This window comes from Zalophus californianus, chromosome 17 (genome assembly GCF_009762305.2).
Source record: "Zalophus californianus isolate mZalCal1 chromosome 17, mZalCal1.pri.v2, whole genome shotgun sequence".
NCBI classification, from domain to species: Eukaryota; Metazoa; Chordata; class Mammalia; order Carnivora; family Otariidae; genus Zalophus; species Zalophus californianus.
The window spans coordinates 54,821,412-54,836,218 of NC_045611.1; the positions used below are offsets into that span (position 1 = coordinate 54,821,412).

The 14,807-nt window shown below is 42.1% G+C and overlaps 1 protein-coding gene across 3 annotated transcripts; it reads left to right on the forward strand.

Annotated features, from left to right (window-relative positions):
- Nucleotides 1-1,011: 1,011 nt before the first annotated feature.
- LOC113935897 (zinc finger protein 615) lies at nt 1,012-14,602 on the forward strand. 3 transcript variants are annotated; one of them, XM_035725238.1, is made up of 5 exons: nt 1,012-1,199; nt 4,210-4,413; nt 6,575-6,701; nt 7,373-7,465; nt 10,833-14,602. In XM_035725238.1, exons 2-5 carry the CDS (start codon nt 4,399-4,401, stop codon nt 12,791-12,793), a joined length of 2,196 nt encoding a protein of 731 aa, XP_035581131.1. In that variant the 5' UTR covers nt 1,012-1,199; nt 4,210-4,398; the 3' UTR covers nt 12,794-14,602. The 3 variants fall into 3 exon arrangements, with proteins under 3 accessions (XP_035581131.1, XP_035581132.1, XP_035581133.1); XM_035725239.1 differs by having other exon boundaries at nt 1,100-1,152; XM_035725240.1 differs by lacking the exon at nt 1,012-1,199 and adding an exon at nt 1,217-1,660.
- The last annotated feature ends 205 nt before the right edge of the window (nt 14,603-14,807 follow it).

Genomic DNA, 14,807 nt, shown 5'->3' on the forward strand with positions numbered 1-14,807 from the left:
ATAAGACATAGCGTAATCGAGTGCCTTTATCCCATGGCCTCGCCACTCTGGAATGTTAGTCATCGCTCAATCTTTTTTTTTTTAATTTTTTATTATGTTAATCACCATATATTACATCATTAGTTTTTGATGTAGTGTTCCATGGTTCCTTGTTTGTCATCGTTCAATCTTTATGAATCTTAAGGCTTAAAATATTTTTGCTTCATGTTTACTTTGCATCTATTTGAATATTAGATGCACTTTAAAAAAAATCGAGTATTTGCAATTTTTTAAAAATAAGTGGCTTATTGAGCTATTTAAAAAATTAGTCTTTTTCTTATTCCTTTTAGAATAGGATGTGGAGAGTGGATCTCATATATTGATGGTGGAATGGGTTGGTATACTGACTGGAAAATACTTGGCAATTTCTCTCTCACATGCATACGCCTTTTCCTCCATTCTTCCCTATTTCTGGCCTTTGGTCCTCAAAGCCTGTCTTCCTCTCTGGACCCAGGGAAAGCTCCGCCTGCGTCCTCGCTTCAGCCCTTCGCCCTGGGCACTAACCTTTTTTGACTTTCGGTGGCCTTTTCCCCTATTACTCGCCCCCAAGCCTAACTGGCGCGTTCCGGCGCTTTTATTTCCTAGTCAGTGACCACCATCCCTATGCCCTCAGAGCTTCTGCGGACGTCGTGCTTTGTCCAAAAGTCGCTTCAAGCCCATTTTTGCTAGAAACTCGGTGGAGGAAGCGTCTGTAGGTGGGTTCGCCTTTTCCCAAGCGTGTTTTGTGATGGACAAATACCTCCACTTCCTGTTAACAGGGTCGTGCCAACTGAGCCGTCTAATTTTAATCTTCTAGGCGGCTAGCTGAAAGGGATGTCCGCCGCGTCGTTTTTGCCCGGTTTAAGCGTCCGCCTGGAGACGCCCGTGCGTTTCTGCCGGACCGACCGGCCCGTCCGCTTTCCCAGCCGCCCCTGCTCGCGGGCGCCGAAGAGGCCCCTCGGCTCGCCGTACGACCGTCATCCAAGATGGGCGCCCCCGTAGGGCACGGCCAGGGCGCGGCCATGTTGCCGCAGCGGAAAAACCGGGATCCGGTTGCCTTTTCTCTGGAAACGCCTCAGACCCTTGTTGGCCACCGTCCCGGGGTGCTGAGGGACGCTGGCGAAGTTTAGCGAAGTAAGTTCAGGCGCCCACCGGTCGCGGTGGTGTGTGGCGAAAATCAGGTCAGTGTCAGGGTGTGTTTGTGGGTCGACGTTCGCCTTGGGTGATGCGGCTGGGATTCCAGGGGGCGGAGAGCGGCGGCGGATGTTCTTCCGTGTTAGGGTGTGAGCTTGTGGGGGCCCCCGGCGCCAGTCAGGGAGGTGCTGTCGCGGCTCGTGGCGGAAGCTCTCTGCGGCACGGCGATCTGGCGCCCAGGGCACACCTGGGGGCCGCCTCCTCTCTGGGGCTCAGAGCTTGCTAGCCGCAGGGTTGTGGCTGTCGGAGGAGGCTGCATGCGGTGCGGCATTTGTTCGGGGCTCAGAGATGAGCTGTTTCGGGGTTCACGTGCAGGGGTCTGTGGGGGCTCACGGGGGTGCCGCCCCGAGCGCTCGGGGCGCCGGGGCGAGTGTGGGCCGCGCCTGGAGGCCCGGGGCTTGGCCGGGGCGTGCTGAGGCCGGACCTCGGCTGCTGCCGCAGACGCCAGGTGCGTTTGCGTCCCCCTGCTGCCCTGTAGCCCCAAGTCTTCAGCTCTAGTTTTTAAACCCTCTTGGGCACCCAGCCTCACCCCTTCCTCTCGAACTTTCAGCAATCAGAGTTTTAGATAGAAGCCTAACCGCCTGAGCCACCCATACACATCCTGAATCAGTCTTCTGTTGGTGCCTTTTAAAGACAGTTGCAGTCCTCCAGTTACTCTAAATGCCTCTGCGATCACCTAACTAATAGAGTTCTAATAGCTTTTTACTCGTTTCCTTTGTTTACTTAATGAATCTTGTTTACAAGTAGTCTTGGCCTGCGGTGAAGTGGAATGAAAGCGAATTTTAGAATGAGTTGAATCTGATTTTTATTTTTTTGAGATTTTATTTATTTGAGAGAGAGGGTGAGCAAGAGAGAGGGCGTGAGCTGAGGGGCAAAGGGAGAGGGAGGAGCAGACTCCCCACGAGCAGGGAGCCCAACCGAGGGGCTCAGTCCCAGGACTCCAGGACCATGGCCTGCGGTGCAGGCAGACGCGTACCCCACCGAGCCACCCCGGCGCCCCTGAAATGAATCCGACTTTTCAATCCCATTGTGTAATTGATGTGACCTGTCTGTTTCCCTGGTAGCAAAAAGAAGTTAAAGTCTCTCCCTCAGGTATTGTTTTGAAGATTAAGTGAAGTAAAATACCTAAAATAGTGATCTGTGATGGCAGGAACCTAGTATATTTGACTAAAAAGGCTGATAATTTCCCCATATTTATGTTTTTGTGCTTTGTAAAATTTGTATTTATAACTCATTTTCTCTCTCCCTGCCTCCCCTTTGTTTCTCTCTCTTTTTTTTTTTAGTATGAAAACTTTTAAAGCTATGAACTTGCTTTAATGATCTAGCAAGGGCAATTTTATTTTAATTGTAGAATGCTGATCATTTTCTGATTTAAAATATAAGTGCTCTTATGAAAAACATAATGAAGAAACTAAATGTCCTGTCAAATATTATACTGTTGCCAGTATTTCCTTTTCAGAAATTCTTAGAAGTAGATTTTTTAAGTTACTAGCAATACTTTTATTGACTGTTTTAAATTGAATGTTAAATTATTCCAGTGAAATGTCCTGTGCTTTAACACTGACCTTGACCTATGTGTGCTTTAAGATGGTATAGAATTTTTTAATTTAAATGTTATAACCAACCACCTGACTCAAGAGGTATATAGATATGTTAGGTGAATACTGATAATTTGCCTCTTTTTTTAAAGATTTTATTTATCAGAAAGAGAGAGAGAGAGAGCAAAAGCAGGGGGAATGGGAGGCAGAAGGAGAAGCAGGCTCCCCACTGAGCAAGGAGCCCAGCAGAGGACTCGATCCCAGGACTCTGGGATCATGACCTGAGCCAAAGGCAGTCGCTTAACCGACTGAGCCACCCAGCATCCCCATTTGGTACTAATTTAGACTTAAACTCTTACCAGTTTTGTTTCTCTTGACTCCTTGCTCCTCTACTTATGTTGGAGGATCCCTTCCTTTTGTTTGAAGAACATTCATGTTTGCTGTAACACAGGTCTTCTGATGAAGAATTTTCTCTGCTTTTGCCTGAAAATGTCTTTATTTCAGTTCTATTTCTAAAGAATATTTTTGCTGACTATCCTGTATAGGTTTATACTTATAATACTCTAGAGAGTATCAAGAAATAGATGGTAATGAGAAATTAAATAAGACCCTGCTTATTATTTGCTTAGCACAATGTTCTCAAAATCAAAGTGTATGCATCCTGGGATGTCAGAAGACTTTTGAAGAGGTAGATGGACATGCATGATTTAAAAGATAAATGGGGCGCCTGGGTGGCTCAGTTGGTTAAGCATCCAACTCTTGGTTTTGGCTCGGGTCGTGATCTCAGGGTCATGAGATTGAGCCGTGTTGGGCTCCGTGCTGTGCGTGGATCCTGCTTGGGATTCTCTCTCTCCCTTTCCCTTTGCCCCTCTCCTGCTTGCAGGTGCTTTCTGTTTCTTTATAAGTAAATAAATAAAAAATAAAATAAAAATGAGTACATTTTAACTGTCTATATGTCCTCTTTCCTAAAATGGACCCACCTGAGGAGTCCCCTGCCACTGGGCATCACGCTGTTCTAGGGCTGTGTCCCACATTCCCCCCCCCCTTTTTTTTTTAAAGATTTTATTTACTTATTTGACAGAGAAAGAGAGAGACACAGCGAGAGAGGGAACACAAGCAGGGGGAGTGGGAGAGGGAGAAGCAGGCTTCCCGCTGAGCAGGGAGCCGGATGCGGGGTTCGATCCCAGGACCCTGAGATCATGACCTGAGCCGAAGGCAGACGCTTAACGACTGAGCCACCCAGGTGCCCCCCACATTCCCTTTGACAGTCATACTACTTCTACTCTACAGAAGAAAGGTGTGCTTCCCAAACCTTCTGAATGTCATGTTTTCTTGGCCCAGAGCACTTAATAAAAAGATCTTTTGGGGCCTTGGTTTAAGGTGAATGCACAGAAACAGTGACAACATCCGGGCCTAAAGAGAATGTACCACCCAGAGTAATTTGCTTTTCGGCCTGTAGGTGCTGGCTTCCCAGGATAAGAGGGATCAAGGGGGAAAGGAAGAGAAGATTCCAAGACTTAGGTAACGTCATTTCTGGGGAAACCCTTGATTGGAGACTGAGATTTTTGAACAAGAAATTTAGAGCTGATCCAGAAGAGCTAAAGACCGAGAATCCAAGTTAGCAGCTATTTCCCAAAATCAGAAGAAGATGATCCAAGCCCAGGTGACTTTTGGTTTCTTTTATTCTTTACTTTATTTCTCAGTGGATTAGTAGAGATCTACAAAAGAAAAGTCAGTGCAATTAAAAAGAAAAGTTTAAATTGAGAATAGCAGGATCTGGAGAAATCTGGGCAAAGTAGAATCAGGAACCTATTTTTCATAGGATTCGTACTTTGTGATTCATGTTGGAATGAATACATGTGACTGTGTAAGACCCTGTAGGTCACATTAGCTGTCAGTGTGCTGCAAATATCTCTGACAGTCATCACAAGGGAATCTTGGTAAGTTTCATGGTAGGCATTACTGTGATCTGTTTCTACTGCCGACACTTCTGACACCAAACATGAGTTTTTCCACACCCATGACCAGTTCTCCAACTCTCCAGGTACCACCTGTCTACAATTTGATTGAATCTTGACACTGACTACATGGAGTTACTATCATACTGAAGTTTAAAGGGCTCAGCCCTGCAAGACTGCCCGCATTTCAGAAGCCAAGTACTGAGTGCCCAGGGTACCCATACTTCTGACTTGACTACAAATAGGCAGTTCCCACAGTCCCTTCGTCGGTTTTGATAAATCACTACGGTGACTGACATAACTCAGGAAAACCCTTTACTTCATATTTACCAGTTTATTATAAAGGATAGAAGATGGGAAAAGCCAAATGGAAGAGAGGCGTAGAACAAGGTATGGGAGAAGGGGCAAGGACCTTCCATGCCCTCTCCAAGCAAGCCACCCTCCCAGCACCTTGATGTGCTCACCAACCTGGAAGTTCTCTGAGCCCTGTAGTGTAGCGTGGGTTGTTTTTTGTTTTTTGTGTTTTTTTTTAATATTTTGCTTATTTGAGAGAGAAGCATGTGCATGTGCACAAGTGGGGGAGGGGACAGAGGCAGAGGGAGAAGCAGACTCCCCACTGAGCACAGAGCCTGATGCAGGGCTCATACCAAGACCCTGTGATCATGATCTGAGCCAAAGTCAGACACTTAAACCACTGAGCCACCCAAGTGCCTCCGGACTGTAGTGTTTTTTATGGAGGTTTCATCACGTAGGGGAGATTGATTAAATCACTGGCCATTAGTGATTGTCTGAATCTCCAGTCCCTCTCCCCACCCTGGACAGCTGGGGTGGGGCTGAAAGTTCTAGCCCTGTAATCAATAGGTTGGTTTCCCTAGCAACCAGCCACATGCTTAGGTTTATCTAGGGGCCCGCCAGAGTTACCTCATTAATATAAATTCAGGTATGGTTGAAAGGGGCTTATTTATAAATAATGTAAGATGCCCCTCCCACCCCAACCACTTAGGAAATTCCAGGGCTTTAGGAGCTCTTTTGCAAGGAACCAGAGAGGAATACCAAATACAAACCTCTTATTATATTGCAACATCACAGGCATTGACTGTGAGGAGAAAACAGACCGGTTTCTTGATGGATGTTAATGTTTCATGGCACATAGGTCTGAAGTCACATAGGTCTTTGATGGTTCTTCAGAGAGATGTTGTGGTGGGTGAGGTCCTTAACTGCCTTTACTACTTATAAATGTAAAAATGTATTTCTTGCAGCTGTTGCTTCATTGTGTTTATTGTGGTATTAACCCTGCCTAATTATATGCACACATACATATATATTTGTCTATGTACATATACGTGTCCATAAATATGTTCTTTATAGTTTTTTTTTACAAATTTGTTTAATTATCTGTTAATCCTTTTGTTTTATACAGTTTCTTTTATTTTGTTTATTAAGCACTGAAATAGTATGTATTGTCTCATGACTATTATCTGCAGTCTCTTCATTACTGGTTTTGGTATTGGCTCAAATGCTCATGGTGAATTTAGAAATCTGTATTATTTGTCTGCTTATAAGTATTATATAGTTCAGTATTGGCAAGTAGATGCTCAAATATATATAGATTACAGATGTTCTTACACTAGGCAAGAGGGTTTAGTGACACATATTACAGAAACTTTCTTAAATTTTCAAGTTTGTTGAATGAATAGAAGATTGCACAATGACATAATATTATACAAGATTTCTTCTTCACAATGTATTAAAGAATAAAAACCACTACTTCCTATATGGCGAAATGAGCAGAATAATTTCCTTTATCTGTTTTTTCCATATCACCACAAGAATATCACTTCATTAAACATAACTGTGTTATAACAGGAATCCCTGACATTTGATGATGTGGCTGTGGACTTCACCTGGGAGGAGTGGCAGCTCTTGGTCCCCGCTCAGAAGGACTTGTACCGGGACATGATGTTGGAAAATTATAGGAACCTGGTATCAGTGGGTGAGGACAGCTCCCCTGTGTCACTCACAGGGTGCTCTGCCAGTGGCTCTTTCTTTCTCAGCTACTTAACTCTTTATTTTTTTTTTAATATTTTATTTATTTATTTGACAGAGAGAGAGACAGCGAGAGAGGGAACATAAGCAGGGGGAGTGGGAGAGGGAGAAGCAGGCTTCCCGCCGAGCAGGGAGCCCGATGCAGGGCTCGATCCCAGGACCCCGAGATCATGACCTGAGCCGAAGGCAGTTGCTTAACCAACTGAGCCACCCAGATGCCCCAGACTTAACTCTTTTTTTTTTTAAGATTTTATTTATTTATTTGAGAGAGAGAGAGAGCACATGAAAGGGGGAGGGTCAGAGGGAGAAGCAGACTCCCTGCTGAGCAGGGAGCCCGATGCAGGACTCGATCCTGGGACTCCAGGATCATGACCTGAACCAAAGGCAGTCGCCCAACCAACTGAGCCACCGAGGCGCCCAAACTTAACTCTTTAATACTTTGAAATGGTAGATCCTCAGATCCTTCTCTTGCCTTAGACAAGTGGGTATAATGTCCCATCTTTTGAGAGAAAAGCCTTGATGTTACAGATGTGAAACCTGTTTAGTCCCTAAAATGTAACATTATCCCTTCTTGATCTACCCCAGTCCACTAGGTCTTCTGTCTTTTCTCACGAACAGGGTATCAAGCCAGCAAACCAGATGCACTCTCCAAGTTGGAACGAGGAGAACTTTGGACGCTAGAAGATGAAATCCACAGCCGAATCTGCCCAGGTGAGTGAGAACTGCCAAGATGGGCGGCTGCAGTAGTATTCTGGTCAGTCAGAGAAGGCATCAGAACTGTGACAGTGTCTGAGGAAACATAAACAGCCCCTCCCATATGAGAACTCTTTTCTTTGTTGAAGTTTAGAGGAAAATATGCCCCTTTTTTTTCTTTTGAGATTGGATCCCTGTTTACTTTATATATTTCTTATTTTTGTTTGCATGGTCATCTTCCTAGGATTTTCTTTTCTTTTTTTATTATTTTTAAAAAAGATTTTATTTATTTCTTTTTAGAGAGAAAGCATGCGTGAGCATGGGGAGGGACAGAGGGAGAGGGAGAGAAAGAATCCTCAGCAGACTCCCCGCTGAGAGCAGAGCCTGATGCAGGTCTCAATCCCACAACCTGAGATCATGACCTGAGCCAAAATCAAGAGTTGGGGGCGCCTGGGTGGCTCAGTTGGTTAAGCGACTGGCTTCGGCTCAGGTCATGATCCTGGAGTTCCGGGATCGAATCCCACATCGGGCTCCCTGCTCAGCGGGGAGTCCGCTTCTCCCTCTGACCCTCCCCCATCTCATGTGCTTTCTGTCTCTCATTCTCTCTCTCTCAAATAAATAAATAAAAATTAAAAAAAAAATCAAGAGTTGGATGCTCAACCGACTGAGCCACCCAGGCGCCCCCTTTTTAATTTTTTTTTAAGGATTTTTATTTTTAAGTAATCTGTATACCCAACACGGGCCTCGAACTTACAACCCCAAGATCAAGAATTGCGTGCTCCAGTGACTGAGCCAGCCAGGCTCCCCCTCCTAGAATTTTCTATAATCTTCTTCTTCTTGATCCACCGTGACAGTGTTTTTACCTGTGTTAACCACCTCTCCTGCTATGAAATTCCACTTTCCAGGCCTCTCTGGAAAGAAACAACTTTGACTTCATCACTTTTTTCTTACTACTTTGCTTGCCTGCCTTACTAGGAAATAATGATTTTGTTCCATAATATCTAACCCCACGTTGGATGCTTTGTCTCCATGATAACCTGGTTTTTGCTGTGCATTTACGTCGTTCTTTGGCTTCCCTCCCCCACTTTCCCACCAGAACCCTGGAGGTTCTCCATACTTCTGTTTTCATTTTCTTCTCAGTTTTCATAACTCTGAAAAGCTTCCTTTATTCCCATGAATTAACCTTTTTCCCTTCTCTCAGACATCCAAATTGGCTTCTCTAATGCATGCTTTCTTTCTTTGTATTTTGCCCTTCTTCATGGCAGTTAGCCTATGACCTCCCATTTTCTGTGTGAGAACAGGAATTAACTTCTCTCCATCCTTTTTTTTTTTTTTTTTTTAATTTAGGTTCTTTTTCAGCTCAACACAACTACAGATTTTAAATTTCTCCCTATCCTGGCGTTACCTCATTACCTTGAATGTTCTCTACTTGTGGAGCTTTCTTCTTTTTGGGGGGTGGTGAGGGGTAGAGGGAGAGAGAATTTTAAGTAGGCTCTACTGCCTGACACAGCTCAATATCACAACCCTGAGATCATGATCTGAGTGGAAATCAAGAGTTGGATACTTAACTGACTGAGCCATCCAGGTGCCACTGAGCTCTCTTCTTAAAGGTCATTTGATTAACAAGAAAATATCTTTTTTAACATGCTACATGATTTCTAACCCAAACCATGTCATAACTTATGTCTGCTGCTAATTATCTGCTTCGTGGTTTTGTTAATTCATATTTTCTTTTAGTTATTAGATGTTATCATTGCATTTATTTTCCTAAAGCTTTTGTTTTCACATGATTTTTTTTTTTTTTTTAATTCGGTCAATCATGCCCTGACACTGGCTGTGCTGATTTATTATTACTTTTCAATTTCTAAAGTGATGGCAAAATTTTTTTTTTTTTTACTACTGATTTTTTAAGACTTGAGTCTGATTCTTTTTTTTTTTTCCTATTCAAGTATAATTAACATACAGTGTTATTAGTTTGGGGTATACAGTATAATGATTCAACAATTTTATATATTTCTCTGTGCTCATCAAGATAAGTTGCTCTTAACTCCCCTTATCTATTTAACCCATCCTCCCACCCACTTCCCCTCTGGCAATTATCAGTTTGTTCTCTGTATTTAAGAAACTGCTTTTTTGTTTGTCTCTTTTTTGCTTTGTTCACTTGTTTTGTTTCTTAAATTCCACATATGGGTAAAATCACAAGGTATTTGTCTTTCTCTGGCTGACATATTTCATTTAGTATTGGATCCTCTAGGTCCATTCATGTTGCAAATCGCAAGACTTCCTTCTTTTTTATGGCTGAGTAATATTCCATTGTATGTGTATACAACATCTTTTTTATCTTTTTTTTCCAAATTTTTATTTAAATTCTAGCTAGTTAACATATAGTGTAATATTGGTTTCAGGAGTAGAATTTAGTGATTCATCACTTACATATAACACCCAGTGCTCATCACAACTACCCTCCTTAATACCCATCATCACCCAGTTAGGCCATCCCCACCTCCCTCCATCAACCCTCAGTTTGTTCTCTATAGTTAAGAGTCTCTTATGGTTTGCTTCTTTTTTTTTCCTTCCTGTATGTTCATTTGTTTTGTTTCTTAAATTATACATATGAAGTGAAATCCTATATTTGTTTTTTTCTGACTTATTTCACTTAGCATAATACACTCTAGCTCCATCCACATCATTCCAAAAGGCAAGATTTCATTCTTTTTGATGGCTGTGATACCACATCTTCTTTATCCATTCATGTCAGTGGGCATTTGGGCTCTTTCCATAGGTTAGCTATTGTTGATAATGCTGCTATAAACGTCAGGGTGCATGTGCCCCTTCAAATCTGTATTTTTGTATCCTTTGCGTAGATACCTAGTAGTTCAATTGCTGTATCAGAGGGTAGTTCTGTTTTTTAAAAAAGATTTTATTTATTTATTTGAGAAAGAGCACGTGAGAGAGCACAAGCAGTGGAGAGGGAGAAGCAGGCTGCCCATTGAGCAGGGAGCCTGATGCAAGGCTCAATCCCAGGACCCTGGGATCATGACCTGAGCTGAAAGCAGCTGATTAACCAACTGAGCCACCCAGGTGCCCCAGGGTAGTTCTATTTTTAACCTTTTTTTTTTTTAAGATCTTATTTGTTTGAAAGAGAGAGCGAGCACGAGTGAGGGGAGGGGCAGAGGGAGAGGGAGAAGCAGGCTTCCCGAGGAGCAGGGAGCCCGATGTGGGGGCTCGATCCCAGGACCCTGAGATCAAGACCTGAGCCGAAGTCAGACACTTAACAGACTGAGCCATTCAGGTACCCCCACATGAAGGCATTTTTAAAACAGTTTTATTCCAAGCTAAGATTATGAGAGATTACAGAATAATTCATTGTTCTTTTCTCTCCTAGAAATCAGGAAAGTTGATGATCCTCTGCAATGTCACTTGCAAAATCGAAGCATTCAAAAGAGTGTGAAACAATGCTGTGGACATAATACATTTGCAAATATTCTTAATCAGAGTGAAAGTCATTTCCTGTTAAAGCAAAATTATGATATGTTTGACTTACTTGAAAAACCGTTAAAATCAAATTTAAGTTTTAAAAGCCAGAGTATAAACTGTAACTCAAAGAACTCTACTGAATTTAATGAAGATGGAAAATCTCTTCTGCATACTAACCAGGAACAATTTTATAGTGTAATAAAATTTCCTGTAAGTGTAAAACCCACCAACAATAATTCCCAGGTCATTGAGCAGCAGAGAACTCCGAAGATGCGGAGAGCCCATGTATGCTGTGAATGTAGGAAAGTCTTCGTCAAGGTGTCTCAGCTCATTGATCATCAGAGAGTTCATACTAGAGAGAAACCTCATGGATGCAGTCTGTGTGGGAAGGCATTCTCTAGAAAATCCAGGCTAACAGAACATCAGAGAATTCATACAGGACTGAAACACTATGAATGTACTGAATGTGACAAAACATTCCTCAAGAAATCACAGTTCAATATACACCAGAAAACACATATGGGACAGAAGCCTTATACATGTAATGAATGTGGGAAAGCGTTCATCAAGAAGTGTCGGCTTATTTATCATCAGCGAACTCATACAGGAGAGAAGCCCCATGGATGCAGTGTATGTGAGAAAGCCTTCTCTACAAAGTTTAGTCTCACTACACATCAGAAAACTCATACAGGAGAGAAACCTTATATATGCAGTGAATGTGGAAAAGGCTTCATTGAGAAGAGGCGTCTTGTTGCACATCATCGAACTCATACTGGTGAGAAACCTTTTATATGCAATGAATGTGGGAAAGGTTTCACCTTGAAGAACAGTCTTATCACACATCAGCAAACTCATACAGAACAGAAATTATATACATGCAGTGAATGTGGAAAAGGCTTTTCAATGAAGCACTGTCTCATCGTACATCAGCGAACTCATACAGGAGAGAAACCCTACACATGCAATGAGTGTGGAAAAGGCTTCACCTTGAAGAGTCCTCTTATCAGGCATCAGCGAACACATACAGGAGAGAAACCCTATGTATGTAGTGTATGTGGAAAAGGCTTTACCATGAAGAGTGATCTCATTGTACATCAGCGAACTCATACTGCAGAGAAGCCATATATATGCAATGATTGCGGGAAAGGCTTCACTGTGAAGAGCCGTCTGATTGTACATCAACGCACTCATACAGGAGAGAAACCTTATGTATGCAGTGAATGTGGAAAAGGCTTTCCAGCAAAGATACGGCTGATTGGACATCAACGAACTCATACAGGAGAAAAGCCCTATATATGCAACGAATGTGGAAAAGGCTTCACAGAGAAGAGTCATCTCAATGTACATAGGCGCACTCATACAGGAGAGAAACCCTATATATGTAACAAATGTGGCAAAGGCTTAACTGGAAAGAGCATGCTGATTGCACATTTGCGAACTCATACTGGGGAGAAACCGTATATATGCAATGAATGTGGAAAAGGCTTCACCATGAAGAGTACTCTAGGTATACATCAGCAAACTCATTCTGGGGAGAAACCATACAAATGCAATGAATGTGATAAAGCCTTCAGGAAGAAGACCTGCCTCATACAACATCAGAGATTTCACACAGGAAAAACTTCCTTTGCATGTACTGAATGTGGAAAATTTTCTTTGCGTAAAAATGATCTCATTACCCATCAGAGAATTCACACAGGAGAGAAACCATATGAATGCTGTGAATGTGGGAAAGCCTTCACTACAAAGTCAGGGCTCAATGTTCATCAAAGAAAACATACAGGAGAGAGGCCCTATGGATGCAGTGATTGTGGGAAAACTTTTGCCCACTTGTCAATCCTTGTTAAACATAAGAGAATTCACAGGTAGTCACTTTGGGATAACCTGTTGCCAGTGATAGGCCCTCAAGATAATAGTATGTAATGAAGAATAACAATGCAAAGAATAGTATTATCTTTAGTGGTCAATTGTGTCATGTTTTATGTTGATGAAAAAATTTACAAAACAACTCACATACAATCAGCCTTGATGAAAATATTTTAGGACATTATACATCTAAAAAGTGTAGACTGAAATAGATTCTATGAATGTGACAGACTAGGAAAGCCGTCAGTGGGAAGTAGATGCTATCACGTGATCATCACAGATAATGAATGAATATTTCTAATTGGTAGAACTATAACTGTGGGAAAACCTCTGCCCAGAAGTAAGACCTCAGTAGATGTCAGTTCACACTAGACAAGTACTTTCCTGTGGCAATAAATATAGTAGGGCTTGAAGTAATATATTTGCCAGGAAATCCATACAGAAATAATTTAGGAACACATTCAATGTGGTGGACTTTAGCAAAATATCAGACAACTTAAAGGAAAGAAGCTTTGGGGAAATGATGAATGAGAGCATTCTGTCATGTCTAAAAATAATTAACGGATAATACACCTAAACATAATTAATGGATAATATGCCTCACAAGCATGCAGAACAGGATACTTTGGCTTTATTTCTGATTGCCTTATCATTGGTTTTATAAATTTTAAATAGTGGCAGTTACTCTCAACATGAATTAAATTTTAATATGTACAATGCAGGAGTGTTCCATGCCTGTGTCATTATATAATTAACTTTTGAATTTCTTTAGTTCCAAGTTTAGTTGTTATTACAGAATACTTGAAGTTCTTCAAAATGAAGTAATATATTCATTTCATATGTATAACTCAATGTATTTGGATGTTTAGCCAAGTTTATAAGCAGCATCAATTTTGAATTTGAAATAAGTTTAGAATCATAAAAACTGGAATATTTCAGGGATTTCCTAAATGCCCTTCAGCCAGCTACTTCCAAAGGTAAAATTTTACATAACCAGAGTTCATTACCAAATAGAGGAAAGTGAAATTATTATAATGCTTTTAACCACAAGATTTACTTGGATCTCACCAGTTTTGACATGGACTCATTTCTGTTTGGTTTTTACGTACAGTTTTAAGAAACTTTATAACGTGTACGTTTGTGTAACCAACACCACAGAATGTTTTGTCTACACAGACTTCCTCATGCAAACCCTTCATAGTCACATTTTTCTGTGAACCTAACCCCTGGCATCAGAGATTCTGTAAGTTTGTCATTTGTAGACTATGAGGAAAGTAGAATCACTTAGCACTTACTCTTTGAAGTTGGCTATTTGACCTTGTGAGATAATAGAAAATATATACATTGGTCTCTGCCCCTGGTTCCTGGCACACACTCCTAAAACCCTTGTAAATTACTAAGTGATGAGTGCACTAGGGGCATTTTTTATTCTAATGAGGCAACCCTGGGTGGGCTCTCCTGTACGGCTTCTGGATGGGGACTTGTCACCAGAGAGACTAAGCCATAGAAGCTTAGAACTTTCAGCCATGCCTCCCCTCCCCACCTTCCCCCCAATCCTCCAGAAATGGGAGAAGGAAATTGAGTTAATAATTGATCAATTCTACCTGAGGAAGCCTCCATAAAATCCCCAATGGTAGGTGAACATACAGGTAGGTGAACACATTCAGGTACATGGAGGGTAACATACCACAACTCTGTGGGGTTAGAAGCTCCTGTGCTTGGGACCCTTCCAGGACTTATTCTGTGTATGTCTTCATCTGGCTGTTCACCTATATTCTTTATCATAGCCTTTAATAAACTGGTGTAAGTGTTGTCTCTGAATTTTTTTTTAAGATTTTATTTATTTATTTATTTGAGAGAGAGAATGAGAGAGAGAGAGCATGAGAAGGGGGAGGGTCAGAGGGAGAAGCAGACTCCCCGCCGAGCAGGGAGCCCGATGTGGGACTCGATCCCGGGACTCCAGGATCATGACCTGAGCCGAAGGCAGTCGCTTCACCAACTGAGCCGCCCAGGCGCC

Excerpts from the sequence above, each read along its gene's own strand:
- LOC113935897 (XM_035725238.1), top strand. Across the intron at positions 6,702-7,372 it reads TAGGAACCTGGTATCAGTGG|GGTATCAAGCCAGCAAACCA; the intron begins GTGAGGACAGCT and ends TCTCACGAACAG. Across the intron at positions 7,466-10,832 it reads CCACAGCCGAATCTGCCCAG|AAATCAGGAAAGTTGATGAT; the intron begins GTGAGTGAGAAC and ends TTTCTCTCCTAG.